The following is a 15,565-nucleotide window of genomic DNA, read 5'->3' on the forward strand; positions in this document are numbered from 1 at the left end:
TAATTTAGGAGTATGAGTAGCTCACAATCTAATTCCTTTTTATTCATTAATTACTGACTATTTCTATTCACATAGTCATGGATTCAGAGTCATAACTCATACATAAAAAATAAAGCAACATTAAAACAACAACTACATTACAACACCATATACACAAAACAGAGGAAACTAAAACAGAGGAGCTATCCTGAAATCCACAGCATGATTCAGGTGATGATCACACCACCTTAATCCACCTCTTCAATCTTAGGCCCACCGCCCCCGGCACGTGCATCACTAGAACCACCGCCCATGTCCTCATCACCGGCCTCTCCATTGACGCCACCAGCTTCTTGATACATCCTTGAAATGATTGGATTACACACCCCCTCTAACTCCTTTTGCTTATGCTCAAACTCTTCTACTTCAGCCAACTGATTTGCCTCCACCCACTCCACGACTTCTCCTACCGCCTTTTCGATTTTTCCACGTTCCTCCTCCCCCAATTTGCTTCTGAACTTGTCATCCCTTATCGTATTCCTCATATTATACGCGTAGTTCTCCAATGAGTTCTTTGCCTCCACCCTCTTCTTCACATCCTCATCTTCCGCCTTGTACCTCTCCGCTTCCTTCACCATCCTGTCAATATCATCCTTACTCAACCTCCCTTTATCATTTGTTATAGTGATCTTGTTCTTCACCCCTGCAGTCTTATCCTCAGCAGCCACATTCAATATCCCATTAGCATCAATATCGAACGTTACATTTATCTGAGGTACCCCTCTAGGTGCCGGAGGAATCCCACCAAGCTCAAACTTTCCAAGCAAGTTATTATCCTTTGTCCTTGCTCGTTCTCCTTCGAATACTTGTACTAAAACTCCTGGTTGATTATCAGAGTAAGTAGAAAATATTTGCTCCTTCTTAGTAGGGATGGTGGTGTTCCTAGGGATTAAAGTCGTCATCACCCCACCAGCAGTCTCGAGCCCTAAACTCAATGGTGTAACGTCTAGTAACAACAAGTCTTGCACCTTCTCATGTCCCTCCCCACATAAAATCGCCGCCTACACCCAAGGACAACAAATGAAAAATATCAAGTATATATCAACATTGATCATATCATACCATATCATACTTATAATTTACGGAGTAAAAAATAAAACGTTACATGAACACAAAAAGATTATAATGTTACCTGCACGGCCGCACCATATGCCACAGCCTCGTCGGGATTAATGCTCTTACAAAGCTCCTTCCCATTAAAGACATCAAGTAACAATTGTTGAACCTTAGGAATTCTGGTAGACCCTCCTACAAGAACAACCTCATCGATTTGACTCTTATCCATCTTTGCATCTCGAATACACTTCTCAACCGGCTCCATACACTTCCTAAACAAGTCCATGTTCAACTCTTCAAACCTCGCCCGAGTAATGGTCGCATAAAAGTCCATCCCTTCATACAACGAGTCAATCTCAATAGTAGTTTGTGCGGTAGAGGAAAGGGCTCGTTTCGCCCGTTCACAAGCAGTACGAAGACGACGTAGAGATCTTGCATTACCACTTATGTCCTTTTTAGTCTTCCTACGAAACTCCGTGACAAAATGGTTTACGAGACGATTGTCGAAATCTTCTCCTCCTAGATGGGTGTCTCCGGCCGTAGCCTTGACCTCAAAGATACCTTCTTCGATTGTAAGAATCGAGACGTCGAAGGTTCCACCACCGAGGTCGAAGATTAGGATGTTTTTCTCGCCAGTTTGAGCTGCCTTCTTGTCTAAGCCGTATGCTATGGCTGCTGCTGTTGGCTCGTTGATTATACGCATCACGTTTAAGCCTGATATAGCTCCTGCATCTTTAGTTGCCTGCATAATATATTAATTAACGTTACTATTAGTGGATCGGACTAATTCAACCAAAAGCTCAAGCTGATTATTGAGGCCTGGAATATATTATATACTCTATCAACTACTTTGGTTATAAAAATCATTTTCAAGCATTATATAAAGGGAATTGAATAATAATGACTATAATTAATCATCCATTATTCATATTATAGAGTTTTAAATGAGTCAAGCATCATAGTGATGTGTAACATTTTTTTTTTTTTTTTTTTAAGAAAAAATGATATGTAACATATGTTCAAATATGGGCCAGATATCTTAGATGTGTCCAAAAAAATGAATGAAAATATATAAATAAAGCAACCTCATTATGTGAGCGAGCACTAATTAAATCGAATATTCGAGTGATAGTTGACATTCTTGACAATATCAATTCAAATGCTACTTTATACTTTGTACTCCTATGTAAAACTGTAGTAATATTGTAATCATGAAATTGTAAAAATCTATAAGAATAAATTATGAGTAATGTAAACAAGCTGACACAATTAGAGTTGTCAGTTTCTGACCCGAACCGTTAAACCCGACTGTTTCGAACCGATCCGAAAAGGAACTGAACTGTTTAAAACCCGTTTTTTGGAAACCGAAAACTGACCCGACCCAATTTTTTCCAAACCGAAACTGAACTGAACCGAATTTGTGCAAACCGTTACTAACCCGACCCGTTATCAAGCCAAACCGTTACAACCCGAAACTGAAAGCAACCCAAACCGATTACGTTTAAACCCGATAGTAACCCGACCCGTTTTAAACCGAAAACCATTAAAACCCGATAAAAATCCGATAAACCTAAATCGTTCCAACCCGTAACCCGTTGTGACCGAACCGGTTATAATCCGTAACCCATTGTGACCGAACCGTTTACGACCCGTAGCCCGTTATGACCAAACCGTTTAAAACCCGTAACCCGTTATGACTGAGTCATTTACAACCTGTTACCCAATATGTTTATGATCTAATCTGTTTCAACCCACTACTCGATAAACCCAACTTATTTATGACTTGACTTGATTATAACATGACTCGTTCCTACCCATTATCTGACTAATTCGACTCGATAATCATCCGACTCAATTTTAACCCGATATGATTTTGATTAGAAACCCGTTTCAAATTAGGTAAACTCGTTTTCAAACCAACCAAGTTCAATCTAAACCGATTATAACCGAAACAATAATGGTTGGACCCGATTTCACCCGATCTATTTTGAACCGAAACCCATTTTCGAACCGACCCAGTTAAACCCAAACTGATTATGACCCGAACCAATTACGACCCGTCCTGATTAAGACCCGAACTGTTTTTAACCGAAACCCACATTAAATGGGCTAAACCCGTTTTCAAACCTACCCAGTTCAACCCAAATTGATTATGATCCGAACCGACTAGAACCCGACCCGATAAGGACCCGATCCGAATAGAAACTGCAATTAAAAAAACCAAACCGAACTGACCCGATAATTTTCAAAACTGACCCAAACCGACCCGCTTATTATTTCAATCCGTTATAAACCGACCCGTTATAACCCGAAACTGATAAACCCAACCCAAACCCGAACTGTTTAACCGAATTGACACCCCTAGACACAATCCATCTATGAGTATAAATGTACTATAACATCATGTTACATGTACTTCAAGTTAAACTTATGTCTCTAGCCACTATATTGTCTACTCTCTATGTATCGCATTAGGATTTCTCTTTGTAACGAGACTCTAATGTTGTAGAACAAAATGAATACTTTTAACTAAGCTAATTTTAAGAACTACTGAGTAGAGCATAAATTACGCTTTTCCATTCTTACAAGAAAATGATATTATATATGAAAAAAATTTAAAAATATACATATTAATTATTGTTGTATATACTTCCTTCATCTTTAAGTATTCACTTTCAATCTTTTACTCTAACATAACAGTTAACAAATCTATTCTAACCCTAGGCCATTTTATCTTACTATTTCCTTTAAAAATACTAAACTATTTTCACTTCCTTCTTTGTTAACAAAACCCGTAAAAATCATGTACACATGATATGCATAGAATTTATTTATTTATTTATTTTGACATTGAATTGATTATATACATTATACACCCCAATGCATCGCACCCCCAATATAATCGAGCTTTTTCATAATTTATTAGATGATTTAATTATAATTTTCCCTTATAAAGATATTAATTTGTAAGTCTTCCTCTGTTCACGAAAGACATACCCATAACTTGTAATACCGTATCAGTTCAACAATAAAGATTACCACAACAACAACAAGAGTAACAAAAATTGAAGAGTAGTACATAATAATAATAATAATAATAATAATAAGTTACAAGTGATAACCTGGCGTTGAGAGTCATTGAAGTAAGCAGGAACAGTAACAACAGCATCCTTAATAGACAACCCAAGAAACTGCTCAGCAACCTCTTTCATCTTAACCAACACCATAGACGATATCTCTTCCGGAGCAAACTCCTTCTCTTCCCCCTTATACCTCACCACTATCATCGGCTTTTCGGCCACGCCTCGTATTACTTTAAACGGCCATAACTTCATATCCGACTGCACCGAGGGGTCCGAAAACCTCCTCCCTATCAGCCTCTTAGCGTCGAACACCGTGTTCTCGGGGTTCATCGCCACTTGGTTCTTCGCGGCGTCTCCGATGAGGCGTTCGGTGTCCGTGAAGGCGACGTAGGACGGTGTGGTACGGTTGCCTTGATCATTAGGTATGATCTCTACTCTATCATTTTGCCATACTCCTACACAAGAGTATGTTGTTCCTAAATCAATACCTATTGCTTTTGCCATTTCTTTGCATGAAATAACTATAATACTTGTTATGTAAAAACGTTACATATAGAAGATATATATAAAGACTTAATTAGAGTATAGAATAAGGATATACATGAATTTAAAGTTGAAGATTAAAGGAGATGTACGTGGAAGTAGGAAATTAACCGGTGATATTTGGTGCTTTGTTGATATGATTATTTATTATTTATAAGGTTATTTTGTTTTTTGTTGGATGAATTGAAGTTGGAGAGTTCTACTTGGAAGCTCTATGTTCCATAACCAACCTTTATCTTACACATAATGTAGACAAGTGTTTATATAAGGGCTTGCAACTTTGCAAGTAAAAAAACTAACGTTTGGAATTTGTATTTTATGAATTGTCTTTGCTCAACCATTTTTTTTTTATTAGGGGTTAACATAGAATGAAGTATTGACTTGTAGAAACATTATTTGTGTAATAAATTAATATTGCCTTACTTTTATAAGAACACTTTTGTGATTATTTATTTATTTTTTTTTATTTTTTTTTGTGTACTGTTTAGAGAGGCATAAGGGTGAACGATTAGAACCGATCTCAAGATTACCTGGAAATCTTGGAATCGGGAGGGAAGATCTAACTACTTGAGTTATCTCTCGCTCTCTGTTATTTTGTCATTAACTTATTTAAGGAATATTCTTCTATATTAATATCTTTTTGATCTAATTTATATCGTATTTGCTAGTTTTAATTTATATTGTAGATGTTATTTCACTCTTTTACATATTAATGAATTAATTTTAATTTGAATGTTGATACGGACATATATATTAAGGCTTTCCTTTTCTTAGACTAAAATAAAGTATATTTCAAGCTAGTTTTTTTTTTTTTTTTTTTTTTTTTCAGATTTGTTCATGTTAATAACTTTGTTTTCCTAAGTTTTATGTACTTTGGTTTTCATCTCTCTTACAATTTTAAATTAAATCTATCCATTTTTATTTTGTTCCTTTTATGAAAACTTATTACAAAGTATTATTTTTTTTATCATCTAGATCTATTGCTTCACTCGTAAGGACACAATAACGATTAGTATATATATATATATATATATATATATATATATATATACATCCACTTCAATGTAAATTTACCCACATGTATGGTCCATTGCATAATGATGGAGTAGTATAGGACTGTAGGTCCAACCTATTTGGTAATTAGCTAGTAATTGATTGATATAGTTGATTGTATTAACCAGTTTAATGCTTGTATTAGCCGGTATAAATAGTTAGTAATGTAAATGACAATAATGGTAAATAACTATTACTTACTTGTTAATATATATATATATATATATATATATATATATATATATATATATATATAGAGAGAGAGAGAGAGAGAGAGAGAGAGAGATTGTTAATATATATATATATATATATATAGAGAGAGAGAGAGAGGGGAAGGCTCATGTAAGAACCCTCCTCTATATAAGAACCCAATCTTATATAAGAACCAGTCTTAACCCTTTATTTGTTTTGATCCAACCATCTAAAATGATCCCTTAGTAATGGCATTTCTGTAATTTTGAAGAGTTTGTATTTAGAACATAGAATAAAAATTTAGAACATAGGAAAATTTTTAGAACATAAGCAGAAAAAATTTAGAACATAAGCAAACAAAAATTTAGAACATAAGCAGAAAAAAGTTAGAACATAAAAAGCTTGATTTTCGATTTATGTTCGATTTTATATTTCCATGTTCTAAATTTTTTGTCTATGTTCAAAAAAATTTGTCTATGTTCTAAACTTTTGCATATGTTCTAAACTTATATTGTGAGCCTATGTTCTAATTTTTTCCCCTATGCTCTAAAATCATTTCCTATATTCTTAGTTTTTCGTGTATGTTCTAAATTTCTTTCTATGTTCTAAACCTATATTTTGAGCCTATGTTCTAAATTTATTCCCTATGTTCTAATTTTTTTTTTCTATGTTCTAAATTTAGATTTATGCTTGATTTTCGATTTATGTTCAATTTTACATTTTCATGTTCTAATTTTTTTTTTAATCTATGTTCTAAACTTTTTCCTATGTTCTAAACTTATATTGTGAGCCTATGTTCTAATTTTTTTCCCCTATGCTCTAAAATCATTTCCTATATTCTTAGTTTTTTTTGTCCATGTTCTAAATTTCAATTCTTTATATGTTCTAAACCTATCTTTTGAGCCTATGTTCTAATTTTTTTCCCTATGTTCTAAAATTATTTCTTATGTTGTAAATTATAACATTATGAATTATGATCTAATTTTTTCTAAATTTATTCTAAGGAAAGAACGATGATTAAGTTTTTTTTATATAGTTATTTATAAATATAGCCTATGTAGGATTCGAACCTACATCATCTATGCAGTTTGCATAGTGCTCTACCACTTGAGCTAATAGGTTTTTGATATAGATCAACACACTACCCTCCCATAGAAGTAGAGGAAAACGATCACATGTAGAAACTCAAATGCCTCCATTATTGCTAAAACAACCACCATAGCTCACACATTACCCAACACAACTACTACAGTACTACTAGGAAGTGTTATCAAGTAAATTACATCAGTCTGACAGAGGAAAATATACAGTTGGATGTTCATCCAGTGATTCCATTCCTATAAAATATTATGCAAATTTATCTACTGCAAGTGCTAACCTAATATCTTACTATAATACTCTTATTTTTACATGAACTAACCTAAATGACTAAATTTGTGCAACTACCAGCAAATGCTTCATATTATTTGCAATCTCATATGAACTCTAATAATGAACTATCAAAACCAAACATTCTAGTATAATTGATCAAAATTTTGACAGCATTCTAATTTTACGCCTTTTTTATGATTCCTCTTTGATTGTAATGTCACATCGTATTATGAACGAATTGATAGCGATGGGTCGGGATGATAACTGATTTTATGTTGTCTCTGTTCTAGATGCTCTATTATTGAATTTTCTTCGGTACATTTTCCCATTGAATAATTCAGCAGCATTTAGCAATGCTTTTAAAACGTGGAATTATATATCGTAAAAATCAAAGATCCACCTCCATTATGATTATGTTGTCGGGTATCAATTAATTTAAACGTAGACATAATAGAATGAGTTTAGAACATAATTTTTTTAAAAAAAGAGTTTAGAACATTATCCATTAATTTAAACATAGAACATAATAGAATGAGTTTAGAACGTAATTTTTTTTTTTTAAAAAAAAAGAGTCTAGAACATTATACAAGCCTGTTCGAAATTGACAGAAAACAAACAACAAAAATCGAACAAAATAATTCGAACATAAATTGAACTAATTAAATCGAACAAAAATCAAAATATTAGCAAAATCGAACTAAAATCAAGCAAAATTCGAACTAAAATCGAGCAAAAATCGAACAAAATAATCGAACTAAAATTGAACCCTAAATTCGAACACTAAAGCCGCAAAAATCGAACCCTAAATTCGAGCCCTAAATTTTCAAAAATCGAACTCAAAAAAATCGAAAAGAAAAACAAAATCCACTTGAACATCATGCTAATTTCATAGAAATTTAAACAAAATCGAAAAGAAAAACATACAAAATCGGCTTTAACTCATGCAAAATTCATGAAAATCAAATCGCAAAAATCAAAATCGCCAATTTGCAAACATCATGCGATTGAAAGCACAAAATCGACTTGAATATCATGTGAAATTCATAAAATTAGAACAAAATCAAAGAAAAATGTACCTGATTTGAGCAATTTAGGTTGTTTTGCAGCAATTTGGGCTAGATTATGAGATTTGAGGAGAGAGAAAGTAAAGAGGATTGAAAGTTTGAGGAGAGAGAAAAGTATGAACGTTTGGGGAGGGTTTTGGGGGAGTTTTTTTTTTTGTTTTAATCTTGACCGCTCATCCTAATCTAATCCTACGGATGAGATTGGTTCTTATATAACTAGGGTTCTTACATAAGGAGGGGTTCTTACCGGATCCCTCCCCTATATATATATATATATATATATATATTATAAAAAAAAAAGCCCAATACGCTAATTTGAAAAGGTCCTACTATGATTTTATTTTTAGTTTTATTTTTTGGCCTTAAAGAGTATTTAATTAAGCCCAAAAACTCTTTTAGCTTTTTAAGAATGGTCAAACTTTGTCAATTCTCAATAAGCTAAAAGGTCACCAAAAGCTCTTTATCAAACAAAGGCCTTTGTACCTCTCATGAAATCGTCTCGGATGGCAGCAACCATTTTTACAAAAATAAGAAGTAAGTCTTACTCTTAAAAACAAAAAGAGACTTGCGGATTCAATCAAACTTAGAATCTTGTACATGTGGTAGTTTTCTAATGTGCTTATTAGTGGGCTTCACTTGGGTAAGATTTGTAGTGGGCTTTCATGAACATGAAACTTTATTTACGAGGGCTCGAAACTTAAATTTCCGATTGGTAATGAACGTAAAGTATTAGCATACTTCGTATGTTTTACTCCATTTACACACGTCTCTATTACCTTTTCATTAATTAACCTAAAAAACCTATGCAAATTGTTAGTTTGTTACCCAATTGTTAATCAATCCTCAATCATAACCGCACCAAATCAAATCCTAAACCTTCACTATTTCCTACTCCACCAAAAAATAAAAACTTTCCATAATAGTAGAATCCAAATCAAACTAAAACACAATAAAAAAAACTTTCCTAATTTAATTTTCTACACACTACTACTATAAAATCACACCAAAACGAGAAAATTAAAAATTGATAATAATAATAATAATAATAATAAAAAAAAATTAAAGTCATCATCAAGTGAAAAAAAAGAAAGGGTTTTTTTGTAGTCCCTAAAATCAGCCTCACAGCCTCTCTTCTCTTCCTTTTTCCCCTGTCTCTCTCTCTCCTCCCCGTAGAGAGAGAAAATTCCCCCAAAACCAAAACCCTTTTTCTTCAAATTTCTTCAATTTTCTCTCTCCTCTTATCTATCTATCTATCAATTCAATCTTATTCTATTTATCCCCTTTTGTTTGCTATCTTCATCAGATTCGTCGAATCTTCAATCCGCCGGAAAATCCCTTTTTCCGACGTTTTTCAATTCTTTGAAACCCTAATTTTCTTCGCCGTTTCGCGTTTCGTGTAGCTAGCTGAGTTATGCCGGCTGACCAGACCGTTATTAGCTTAAGACCTGGTGGTGGTGGAGGCAATCGAGGCCCTCGATTTCTCGGACCCCGATTTGATTCTTCTTCTTCATCGTCTTCATCTGCTGCTGCTGCTTCTTCTGATAATCAGCTTCTTCGTCCTCATGGCGGCGCTTCGCTTAAGGTCTTTTTTTATTTAATTTTGATTTTTACTGTCTTAGATCTGTTGAATTTGATTGATTTTTCTGTTTTTTCGATCTGGGTTTTGTTTGTTTTGTGATTTTATTAAGTGGGTTGTGGATTTTTGGATCTGGGTATTGTTGTTTTTGATCTGGTGTGTTTTATGTTGGTAAAGTTTGGAACTTTTTGAATGGAGGAGTTGTTTTTATTGATGTTAATGTCATGATTTATTTGTTGTGTTTCTAGTGGTTTTGTGTTTAATTAGTGGATTGAGCTAGTTTTTTCGGGTGATAGGGCGAACCGAGTGTCCTGATTCTTAGCAGTGGACTAAAGATGTGTTCTCTGCTGTAAATATGGACGGAAAGTTATATGTAGGCTTTAGGTGAGCTAAGAATTAGTGGTATCTCGCTCATAAAGAAACCTACAGACATTTGTTGTATTCGCATTCGTACTCGTAACTGAACTAACAAGACATTTATATAATTTTGTATGTTGAATTGTCGATAAGCGATTGTTACTCTGTTGTGTTATGCTCAGACTTGCTTTGCTGTTGCACGTGTGTCTTGCTTACCATGTGTGTTATGATGTGTCCTAATTGCTCTAGGGATTCTATATCTTGCATTGGCAAGTCTTTTATTATTTATAATTCAGTGCTTATGAAGTTATATGATTATAGGTTGTGAAAAGAAGTGTTTTTTTATTAAAACTTTATAATTAATCTATGTATTCCCCATTGATGTAGTTTGGAGATGCTCGATTTGAGGGTCGTGAACGAGTCCGCTACACTCGAGATCAGCTCTTGCAACTCAGAGAGGTATTATTCTGATTCAAATTTATGTTTCTGTTTGTATCCAACTCATGAATAGTAATGATTGATCTGATTAAATTTTGAACTGTCTTCGCTGCATATCTTTTCATTAATTTATGTGAGATATTCCCGGCTGATGGTTTACTGCAGAGAGTTCTGTACATTCTTGTTAAATTAAGACTGGAGGCTAACCTTGTCATGATTTACATTGTTCTTGTTGTATACTTATTCCTGTAATATCTATGTTATAGTATTCATATGCCTTTATGGTCCATCTGCTTACTTATCAGGGTTGTATCTTTTTTTTCTTCTTTTTTTGGGTGTTGGAATTGGGATTTTAGGGGTAGTCCTTTGCCTAGTGTTATTGGCAAATGTGATTTTCGTATCCTGTAATCTTATGTATATGTATTGTCTATTTACATAGGTGGCGGTGGTTCCTGAGGAAATCCTAAATGTGAAAAGAGAAGTCGATTCTGAGCTGCTTGGTGAAGAGCAGAGTTGGAATCGTGCTGAAGTCATTGTAAGTGTCATCTGTGCAATTTAATGTTTTGACTAATTTGAACAATTGTTTCTTTTTTTACTTCTTGTTAATTTTGCATTCAATTACTTTGGTATGAGCGTGTTTGGTTTAATATGCGACTCCCCCATTTATGATACAGAATTTGGTTTTAACTAATTTGTTGCAATTTATCAGCCTCCAAGCCAACCAACACCCCGTTATTCTGAGCCTGATAACCGGGATTGGCGCACTCGCTCTACCCAGATACCTGCCCCTGCAGAGGAGAGGTCATGGGAGACAATTAAAGACAGAGAATTTGTCAACAGGGGCCCAGATTCTAATCGCCAGGATCAATTTAACTCACAGTTTGCAAGGGCAAATATTTCCTCTGGTCAAGGGGTAATCTCTTTAATTGTATTGTTTTCTGATTATGGTCTGACTATCAGCAGTGATTTTTTTTTTAACCAATGCTATCGTGCTCCCAGATTTTACAATTTCCATCTTTTTAAGTTTGCATCTTCCAACTTTTTTTATGCAATTTATTAAACATTATTATGGTTTGGGCTCTGTTAGGGTATGTATCTTATCCCATGCAGAACTTTAGTTTTTAAGTGGCTGTTGCTTTCTGTGTCTTATCCCATGCAGAACTATAGTATTAAAGTAGTTGTGACTTTCTGTAACTTGCCCCATGCAGACCTTTACATTAAAAGTAGCTGTTACGTTCTGTATCATACGCCTTTCAGAACTTGGAAATTTTATGTGTACGTCTTTTTTTCATGTTAGACCATATGAATTTATGCATTTGGAGCATTGCTAGTTTTTCCTGTAATGCCTGCGATTGCTAACTTACTTTACCAGTCTGAGATGATGATTATGTAGTTGAATTTTGTGGTTAGTGACTTCAAGTCTGCTTAACTATATGTAGCTATTTTTTTTACTCAATTTTTAGTAGTTGATTGTGAAAGTACGTAATTAGCATTTTTGTTTTTTGAATTTCAAGTAGTGTTTTACCCATCTCCAGTTCTTTGCCTCTGTTCTACTTTATTGTTTTTTTAGGCTTACTTAAGGTTTTTTTTTACATGAATAGGGTCCAACTCCAGCTCTGATTAAGGCTGAGGTGCCATGGTCTGTTAGAAGAGGCACCCTCTCTGATAATGACCGTGTTTTGAAGACTGTAAAAGGGTAATGTGTCTTTTCCTCTCTTTGGGCCTTAATTGCAGCCTTCATGGAATTTTATTCTATGCGTTCCCTACCAGGTTACATAATTTTTGGTCTCTTGGTCTTTAGTCATGGTGACTGCATACTGCTAGTCTTTAGCAATAACTGGTTATGGCTTTTTGAGCTTGAATTGCTGCAATTGTGATGCCTGTAAACTAAAGTAATTCATTAAAAAATTATTGGTCTGAAGTTTTGGGTAGCAATATGGTATAGCAATTTATTTATTTTTTTTAAAAAAAAACTGTAGTTTGTAAAAATGTTTATCTGCTGCATATGCCATCATATGTTCAGGTTACTGTAAATGATATGATCACATAAGATCTATAATAATGTCTTAGTGCTGATGTGTTCTGCTGCCATCAGGCCATATTAGTGTTAGAAATGCAGACATGTAGGATTGTTTCTGGCATTTGTTCTAGATTCTTGTGTAATGATATTATTGTTTACAATGCAGTATTCTCAACAAGCTTACACCTGAGAAGTATGATCTCCTCAAGGGTCAACTAATCGACTCTGGTATCACATCAGCTGAGATCCTAAAGGTTATTGTCTTTCTCTATGTTTCCTGAATTTGGTTATTAATCTTACTTTGCGACTGATTTTTGTTCATCTTTCAGGGTGTTATTTCTTTGATATTTGACAAAGCTGTTCTGGAGCCTACATTCTGCCAAATGTATGCTAAGTTATGTTCTGATCTGAATGAAAATCTTCCTCCATTCCCAGCAGAGGAAGCTGGTGGAAAAGAAGTCACTTTCAAGCGTATTCTCTTGAACAATTGCCAAGAGGCATTTGAAGGTGCTGACAATTTAAGAGCTGAACTAAGGCTGATGACAAGCCCTGAACAAGAAGCTGAACGTCGAGATAAGGAAAAAATGGTTAAACTCCGTACTCTTGGAAACATACGTCTAATTGGTGAACTTCTGAAGCAGAAAATGGTACCTGAAAAGATTGTGCATCATATTGTACAGGTATTTGATATTTGCTGCTTGTCCATTCTGTTGTAAGACAAGTTCCTCTTGCGAGCTTTGCTCTGATGTTGCTTTGTACACAATGTAGGAGCTTTTAGGTCCTGACAATAAAAGTTGTCCAGAAGAGGAGAATGTTGAGGCCATATGCCACTTTTTCACTACAATCGGTAAGCAGCTAGATGAAAACCCCAAGTCAAGGCGTATTAATGATGTTTATATGGCTCGGTTGAAGGAGCTGAGCACAAACAGCCAACTTGTCCCTCGTTTGCGTTTCATGGCCCGTGATGTTCTAGATATGCGATCCAACAATTGGGTTCCTAGGCGTGAAGAGGTTTGATTGCTGTCTTTAACTTTACTTTAAGCAATTTTGTAATTGGTTCTCAATATAATATTGGTCATAATCTTCTTTTCTTGATCGTGGTTCTTTAGGTCAAAGCCAAAACCATTACTGAAATCCATACTGAGGCAGAGAAAAACCTTGGCTTGCGCCCTGGTGCTACTGCAGGCATGCGGAATGCGCGCGGTATACTACCTTCTCAAGGAAACATTGGTCCAGGAGGATTCCCTGTTAATCGCCCTGGCACTGGGGGTATGATGCCTGGGATGCCCGGCATGCGGAAGATGCCTGGAATGCCAGGAATGGACAATGACAATTGGGAAGTTCAAAGGAATAGGTCTATGCCAAGGGGATTTGATGCGTCTGCCTCCTCTTCTTCAGGAGGGCGCTTCCCATCATCATTGGTTGGCAAAACAACACCAATGAACCCAAACCTCTTACCTCAGGGAAGTGGTGGTGTCATTAGTGGTAAAACTAGTGCCCTACTGCAAGGAAGTGGTCCACCTGCCCGTCAACCAAGCTTTGGCTCAGGTATGGAGCCCACTAGCCAAATTTCCAAGGCAAAGCCTACCCCAACTGAACCAGCAGTTCCAGTTGAGAAACCTGCTGCTGCTGCTGCTGCTACTAATGTCAAGCCTGAGGAACTTAAAAGAAAGACTCTCTCTCTCCTTGAGGAATACTTTAGTGTCCGGCTGTTGGATGAGGCGCTACAATGCGTCCTGGAGCTAAAATCACCATCTTATCACAGCGAAATTGTGAGGGAGGCAATTAATTTGGGATTGGATAAGAACCCCCCTTGTGTTGAGCAGGTTGCAAAGCTCTTAGAGTTCCTGTTTTCCAAGGGAGTTTTCACTGCTAGTGATATAAGCACTGGTTGCTTGCTCTACGGTGGAATGATCGATGATGTAGCTATTGACCTTCCCAAGGCTCCCAATAATTTTGGCGAGATCATGGGTAAACTAATTTTGGCTGGGGGATTGAACTTCAGTGTAGTGAAAGAAGTCCTGCAGAAAGTAGAAGATGAAATATTCCGAAAACCTATATTCGATGCCACCGAGAGGGTGGTCGGACAAGGAGTTTTGGAAGCACAAGCTGCTGATGTTGAAGCATGCAGAGCCCTTATCTGAATGCCGGTTGGTTGTTCTTTTTCCCCCCTTTACAGTAGTACTTGAAATTCAATGTAGTCCACCGCAATTATCCAACGTTTTCCCTATGATTACATTTTTGTTTTATGCTTTTCACAATTCCTCCCATGTTTGAGGTCAGTACCCATGTATTACTATATACTGAGTTGGAGCAGTGAGGATCTGGGTTTTTCTTTTTATTGACTGTATATTTTGCTCCAAAGGACTAAGGTCATACTTGTAGGTTTTTTCCATTTTTTTTTTTAAATGTTTATTTTTTGGGATATTTTTTTGGTCTAGAAGCTTAAACATAATGCCATGGATTTTGCTGTCAGGCATGGCTGGATTATGTGTAATTTTCACATTTGGATGGTTTGTCCTTGTCAAGGACCGAGTTTGTTCTGTATTCGGTTACTTTATGAATTTTGTGATATCCTGAATTGGACAAGTTTTTGTTCCTAAGGGCTTGAGCAAGCCTCTGATTACTTTGGTGCCTATTAATTTGTCAAAATCTCGTCTCCATGCACAAAAACATTTCTGTCCGAACAACTTTACCGTATTTCGACTGTATACTCCGTAAATATTAGTCTGTATTAGTCTTGGCAAAGGTAACTCATATTGATTGTCAACAT

The 15,565-nt window shown here is 35.4% G+C and overlaps 2 protein-coding genes and 1 non-coding gene across 3 annotated transcripts; 2 read left to right on the forward strand and 1 right to left on the reverse strand.

Moving 5' to 3' along the window:
• Window positions 1-17: 17 nt before the first annotated feature.
• Window positions 18-8,918, reverse strand: LOC145636598 (heat shock 70 kDa protein-like). The gene is made up of 4 exons (XM_081688173.1): window positions 8,885-8,918; window positions 4,218-4,699; window positions 1,172-1,837; window positions 18-1,040 (listed from the first exon to the last, which is right to left on the reverse strand). The coding sequence occupies exons 1-4, from the start codon at window positions 8,916-8,918 to the stop codon at window positions 228-230; spliced, it is 1,995 nt and encodes a 664-aa protein (XP_081544299.1). The 3' UTR covers window positions 18-227.
• A 617-nt stretch (window positions 8,919-9,535) lies between these two features.
• Window positions 9,536-15,418, forward strand: LOC145635788 (eukaryotic translation initiation factor-like). Its single transcript, XM_081687147.1, has 9 exons — window positions 9,536-9,983; window positions 10,722-10,793; window positions 11,212-11,307; window positions 11,482-11,685; window positions 12,374-12,468; window positions 12,959-13,046; window positions 13,122-13,472; window positions 13,561-13,803; window positions 13,902-15,418. Exons 1-9 carry the CDS (start codon window positions 9,813-9,815, stop codon window positions 14,934-14,936), a joined length of 2,355 nt encoding a protein of 784 aa, XP_081543273.1. The 5' UTR covers window positions 9,536-9,812; the 3' UTR covers window positions 14,937-15,418.
• On the forward strand, window positions 10,306-10,412 carry LOC145637715 (small nucleolar RNA snoR103). The gene has a single exon (XR_014114451.1). It is a non-coding gene; the product is annotated as a small nucleolar RNA snoR103 (small nucleolar RNA).
• Window positions 15,419-15,565: the final 147 nt, after the last annotated feature.

The sequence above is a fragment of the Chenopodium album genome, chromosome 6 (assembly GCF_948465745.1).
Source record: "Chenopodium album chromosome 6, dcCheAlbu1.1, whole genome shotgun sequence".
NCBI lineage: Eukaryota > Viridiplantae > Streptophyta > Magnoliopsida > Caryophyllales > Amaranthaceae > Chenopodium > Chenopodium album.

What these genes read in the sequence shown, in the direction of transcription:
- LOC145636598 (XM_081688173.1), bottom strand. Translation starts at nt 8,918, where the DNA reads ATGGTTGCTGCCATCCGAGACGATTTCATGAGAG. An exon ending in CCGAGACGATTTCATGAGAG is followed by an intron (nt 4,700 to 8,884) that starts GTACAAAGGCCT and finishes CAAGTATTATAG; the next exon opens with TTATTTCATGCAAAGAAATG. An exon ending in CATATGGTGCGGCCGTGCAG is followed by an intron (nt 1,041 to 1,171) that starts GTAACATTATAA and finishes CCTTGGGTGTAG; the next exon opens with GCGGCGATTTTATGTGGGGA.
- LOC145635788 (XM_081687147.1), top strand. Translation starts at nt 9,813, where the DNA reads ATGCCGGCTGACCAGACCGTTATTAGCTTAAGACCTGGTGGTGGTGGA. An exon ending in ATGGCGGCGCTTCGCTTAAG is followed by an intron (nt 9,984 to 10,721) that starts GTCTTTTTTTAT and finishes CCATTGATGTAG; the next exon opens with TTTGGAGATGCTCGATTTGA. An exon ending in GTTTTGAAGACTGTAAAAGG is followed by an intron (nt 12,469 to 12,958) that starts GTAATGTGTCTT and finishes TTTACAATGCAG; the next exon opens with TATTCTCAACAAGCTTACAC.